This window comes from Taudactylus pleione, unplaced genomic scaffold (genome assembly GCF_031769625.1).
Source record: "Taudactylus pleione unplaced genomic scaffold, aTauple2 ptg000332l, whole genome shotgun sequence".
NCBI classification, from domain to species: domain Eukaryota; kingdom Metazoa; phylum Chordata; class Amphibia; order Anura; family Myobatrachidae; genus Taudactylus; species Taudactylus pleione.
In genome coordinates this window covers 2,675,868-2,681,867 of record NW_028284733.1, presented here as the reverse complement: position 1 = coordinate 2,681,867, position 6,000 = coordinate 2,675,868, and the positions used below count along the sequence as shown (strand labels likewise).

At 42.6% G+C, this 6,000-nt stretch overlaps 1 protein-coding gene across 1 annotated transcript in view; it reads right to left on the bottom strand.

The window, feature by feature from the left end:
• Nucleotides 1-321: 321 nt before the first annotated feature.
• LOC148509084 (myelin-associated glycoprotein-like) overlaps nucleotides 322-6,000 on the bottom strand; it is a 53,426-nt gene continuing 47,747 nt past the window's right edge. The window contains exons 9-12 of the mRNA XM_088443622.1: nucleotides 5,744-5,837; nucleotides 3,138-3,171; nucleotides 2,126-2,200; nucleotides 322-399 (exon numbers count right to left, since the gene is read on the bottom strand). Of these exons, the coding sequence (XP_088299748.1) occupies nucleotides 322-399; nucleotides 2,126-2,200; nucleotides 3,138-3,171; nucleotides 5,744-5,837 (281 nt within the window). The remainder of the gene's footprint in view (nucleotides 400-2,125; nucleotides 2,201-3,137; nucleotides 3,172-5,743; nucleotides 5,838-6,000) is intronic.

Below are 6,000 nucleotides of genomic sequence, written 5' to 3'. Positions count from 1 at the left end.
TCATTTGAATAGCCACCCCTTTTTTCTGAACGAGCGAGCGCAAATAGCGTCCGGCTCTGAATCAGGCCCTGAATCCATCAAAATGACACATGGGTTCCCAATAATGATAATTATTATTATTTGCTTTACATTCTAGTGCGACCAACAAATTAAATATGTAAGAATCAAATAATAGAAAAGAGCAAATAGATAATATAAGGATATAAAGGAAAGAAGAGACTATAACGATAATTTCCTATTAGACACTATTAGTTCTGGAAATTCTAAAGTAATGGAAAGATCATAGACGGCCTTAGGATAGTTGCACAAAACTTCAATGTTTTATATATTATTCCATTCGTTCACATTTTCATATTCGGATTTTGCTGCTCCAATCCCTCCTGTGATAGTGAATACAGGCTGTAAGATAAAATGAGAAATATTGAACTTTTTGGTTGTTTACTGTATGATGAAGTGAGATAATAAAATACTTACAGATCCATTTTTTGTGTAATTTTTAGCTTAGAGGACTCCATCCATAGATGTTGCGGCACATATGTGGGGGAGCACCTGTGACTGGGGAGGTGGGCAAGTGTACCCCCTGGGACATAATGTATGGAGAGAGTGGACTGACTACTGCTGCAGCATCCACAAACTCTCTCCCTAGCCCAGCACAGAGCATGACAGCAGCATGTGTGCTGGGCTTGGGAGTGAGGCTGCTGCAGCAGTCAGTCCTCACACTCCCTGCCCGAAGTACCGCATTGAAAGCAGGGAAGGAGCCCCGACAGGACTTGGGATACCACCGGGCCCCACCAACATGCCTGTGCCAGGGTAAAGAGTACCCCCCCTCTCAGTGCTCCTGCCTACACTGTCTATCAAAATACATAAAAATTATTTAAAAAAAAATACAGTTGTAATACTTATGACTTGTGGCTGACTGTGTCATGATGATGGGCCTGTTTTATGTGCAAGCCTGGAGCTGTAGCTCCTTTTACTCCATTATTAATCTGGCCCTGGCACTTTTTAAACTAAACAATAGCAAGTAGGAAGAATAATGTTGTACCCTGCCATATGCTTTGCAAGCAATACCACCAATGTCCCAAAATTGGGTGGGAATGGGGCTTGGACCTAGGCATGACCAGTGCCATCACTACATCCAATGAAGAAATTAGAAAAAAAATTAAATAAGAAGCAATAGGAGTGGAAAGGAAAATGCTGCAGTTTTTAAGGGTATTTTAGGTGTAGGAGTGGCCAGGCTTCCCATAATTGGCCATGCGCCCCTTAGCTGGGCTCCATTCAGCTCTTGGTGGCTCCGTATATAGGTTTTAGAGACAGAGGGCTTCATTCAGAGGCGGCCATATGGTCTACGACCGCACGGCCGCCTCGATGTTTGTCCAGTGCGCATGGGCACGAGGGATCCGGCTCCTTCGTGCGCATGCGTGAGATCCGCTACGACCGACAGCACCGGTCGTAGCGGGTCTCTTTCCAAAGGGGGCGAGCTGTCAATGTTGATTGACAGCTCGCCTCGTTTGGATGGCGGGCCAAGGGGGTGGCAGCCCAAATGGAGGCCTACCGTTTGGGGGAGGCCCCACTGACATCACTAGTGATGTCAGTGGAGAGCTTCCGGGTCTGACAGAGCCAGAAGCTCTCCGGGGCTTACGACAAGTGAGACCCTACCCTAGGGTCTCGTCGTACGCCCCGATGGTCGCGATGGTCTATGACCATCGTGACCATCACCCTAGCGGTCGTTAGAGCTGTGGCCAGTTTCTGAGCGGCCGCTTGCATCCTCCGACCTCCTCTGAATGAGGGCCAGAATTTCAGAGAGCATTTAAATATTTAAAGGGTAGGGGGAATCTGCCCCACACGGCAGGGAATTACATAAGTTGTTAGTAACGCAGCATACATTTTCCTGTCAAGTATTGATTATTAAAGAGGTATTGCGCAGGTCAGGGGCACATCTAACAGGGCATGCAGACAAGTATTTTTAGATGAGAATAATGATGTGTGATTATGTTCATGTACAGTATTACTGTAATTTTAATTAAATCATCTTTCATTTGGGTGTGAATTTACCATTCAGCCAGCAAAACAAACATAGATGCATATTACATATTTCCTATATAATCATATCTCATTGTATAATTACCTTTAAAGTGTCATAAGGTAATGAAACGTCACTTTTATCAAGATCAGTGTATGTGGCTTCTTGGAGCTCCACGGTCTAAAAAAATATTTAAATATCAAAATAAAGTACTATAGGGAAAATAAATTAAAAGAGCAAAGTATCTACTCAGTGGTGTCACTAGAGGGATGTGTGCCGCACCTGGTGACACCATCTGAGGGAGCGACACCAGAATAGCAGAGCTGCTCTGCTATTTTGGTATCATACCCTGGGATGATGTCACTGAACAGCACTTCAGCGATGATGGATGATGTGTGTATTATTTACACTGTGCTGGGAGAGGCTGAGGCTTCCCAGCAGCTCCTGGAGCTTTGGGCAAGTCCCGAACTTGACAAGGATGGGGGTGCGACATGCGGTCACACCCACAAAACAGCACAGATTAGGGGTCACAGCCAGGCAGACATGGGCCCCTCCATCTTTTCTTAGATACTGTACTGGTTCTCACCAGACGTTGTGACACCTCTGTAGGAACCAAACAATTTAAAATGTGACCTTTTAAAGATGATTGGCATTGACCGACAACAATATGTTCATATATATCAGTATGATGTACCCATTGCTATGCATTGTGTACCATTTACTATGCATTTCACTGAATAACCTCTTCTACAGGCATGAAATACAGTTACAAATCTCTGCTTGCATAGTGCACCACTGTAATGATGAACCACTCACCAGAACTAATGGACACAATGAACAGTCTACATTTTCCTTGGTTATCAATTGATAATGCGGACTAACTATAGGCATAGACTGCATGGGGGCATTTCTGCTGGGATTCTACTGTATCACAACTTGTGAATGAGCTTAACAGTTTTGATGGTGCCAGCAGCCCATATGGTCACAGGAATATAGTGATTCACTGACAATAAATCATATTTGATGACTGATCAAGACACTCTACTGTTGTACTCATCACTTCACAAATGTTATATTATATTACAATACTTCATAGATGTTTATTACAATTACATACCTCATTGCGTGGTGACGTGCGACATACTTTCTTTCTATAAAAAAGTACAACACATGTTATTTCCCTACACTGTGCATATGATGGAAAGGAGACATGAAATATTGTATTTCATCTAATTAGTATGAATGTTCACCTACATCCAGTGGAAACAGCCAACCAAAGAAACATATATAGTCAGTACAAACTAATTATATCAAATAGAAAACTTCTGCAATTAACTAAAAATTGGTTGTGTCACAACCGGGCACTAGGAATACCTATGATGAGATTAAAGAACCTGGGGGTTTAGTATAGTTGCAAGAAGATGACAGGGGTGACAGACTAAGTCTCCTAATTGCGGCCAAACCCAGGTTTTGGCTAGACCTGCCCAGAGGCGGGGAGTCTAACTCAGTGGTTTTCTCCAGTGACCCCTCCAATTGGGATTTGGTTTTTGCCACCCCAAGTGAGCAGGTCACAGTACTTTGGACAGGTACCTGAGAGTGTCAGAAGACTAAAATAATATACAGAAAATAACTAACACAGGGAACACCAGAGATAGCACAGAAGAATGGCTTGTCCTGAAACACAGGGACTGAATATGCTAAGATGCTCCGGAGGTGTACTGAATGTGCAGAAATGAGGTTATACTGAGAGACAGGAAAAAAGTACATGAATATGCCACTTTGGATGCACTGGAGGTGTAGACGGCACTTGTACTGAAGCATGGGGACAAAGTACTCAGAGGTGCGACTTGAGACACACAGGAGGAGCTTGTAACTTGTACTGAACACGGGGACTGAATACACAGAGGTGCGACTTGTGAGACAGGATGATCTTGTACTGAACACAAGGATTGAATACCTAGAGGTGCGATTGGGACACAGGATGAACTTGTAATTTGTACTGAACATGAGGATTGAATACATGGAGGTACGACTTGAGACACACAGGATGAACTTGTAACTTGTACTGAACATGAGGATTGAATACATGGAGGTACGACTTGAGACACACAGGATGAACTTGTAACTTGTACTGAACATGAGGATTGAATACATGGAGGTACGACTTGAGACACACAGGATGAACTTGTAACTTGTACTGAACACGAACATTGAATACACAGAGGTGTGACTTGTGACACACAGGATGAACTTATAACTGGTACTGACAACGAAGATTGAATACACAGAGGTGTAGCTTGAGATACACAGGATTAACTCGTAACTTGTACTGAACATGGGGATTGAATGCACAGAGGTGTGACTAGAGACACACAGGATGAACTCATACTGAACACAAGGATTGAAAACATGAAGGTGTGACTTGAGACACACAATATGAACTTGTAACTTGTACTGAACATGATAATTGAATACACAGAGGTGCGACTTGAGACACACAGGATGAACTTGTAACTTGTACTGAACAAAGGATTGAATACACGGAGGGCTCAGGGAATACACAGGAATCCAGGAACACAGAGGAAATAAATACAGCCTCTGGAACATAAGATGGTTGTCATAGGAAACGACTATGTGCAGTCATACAGTGATGTTGATCAGCAGCTTCCTGTTGCAGGAGTCAGACCTAAATACACCTAGGCAGCTGGTTATTGGATCTTGAGGTCAGCTGAGAGATCGCAAGGCTGCCATTGGAGGAGACTGATCAGGTGAGATGAACCAACATGGCTGCGCCCATGCCCGCTAACACAGAAGTCAAGACGCATGCATGGAAGTTCTAGCGGACCCCAGGGAGAATCCTCAGCCCTAACCCATCAGTACAACTGGCATCTGAATGCCTCAGAGTCTAAAGACACGAGTTCAGTGGTGAGTAACGCTGATCCCAGGCCACATCTTTACAGGTTGAGGCTACAAAATGGCTGCTTCCTCTGTCAGAGGTTCCCAGACTTGGCCCTCAGGGCACCCTGATGGGTTTTAAGGATATCTATGGTTAAGCACAGAAGGTTTAATCAAAATACTGAGGTACTAATTAGGTCACATGTGCCCAAGCAAGGGTTATACTTATTACCTTGACCATTAGGGTGTCTTGAGGACCAAGTTTGGGAACCCCTGCTCTATGTTCAGTCAATGAAAAAATAATAAAATGATTTTATTCACAATAAGGTGCACTATAATGTAGTGATGTGTGGTTTGGTTTTGCCTTGGATCTTCCCACCAAGTTCAGATCTCAGAAAGTGGTGAAACGTCATCATTCACAATATCTTGGCACAGATGGCCATAAAAAAATATGTTTTGTCCATGAAGGATGACATTTTACCTCTTACTGAAATCAAAACTTGATGAAAAGATTGTGCCAACACCGAACTGCACATCTCTAGTACAAGGGTAGTAGAGTCTTTCACTAGCTACATATGACATCAGGGCACAGTATATAGTGGAACAGGGTAAGAGAGAATAGAATCACTTCAATCATTTTGACACAGGCAGCAAATATTTTAATCCCTTCATGAAAGTTCCAGCAGAGCACACACCACAGAAGTACTACTGTCACCCTATAACCTGTCATCTCCAGGACCTCTGTCGCATTCATTTCACATTTTGTCCTGGAAGTTTGAAATCTATGTTAATTTTTTAATGTAATATTTTAAAATTAAGATTCTTTACCTCCAACAGTAGTAGATTATGAGTAAAAACAGAAATATACAGATTATTCCAGACATCATATAAACAATCATATCTGTTCGTACTCCATCCTTCCCTGTGGGAAATATAAGCAAATATTAATTAAATGGTGAAGTACAAGTTTCAAATGTGATACTAAGAGGTTTGTTCCAATAAGAAGGAGGGAATTTAACATAATTTATTTTTCACAGCAATACTAGAAACATGAACAAGACTACGGGTGTACAGGTGTATTACAC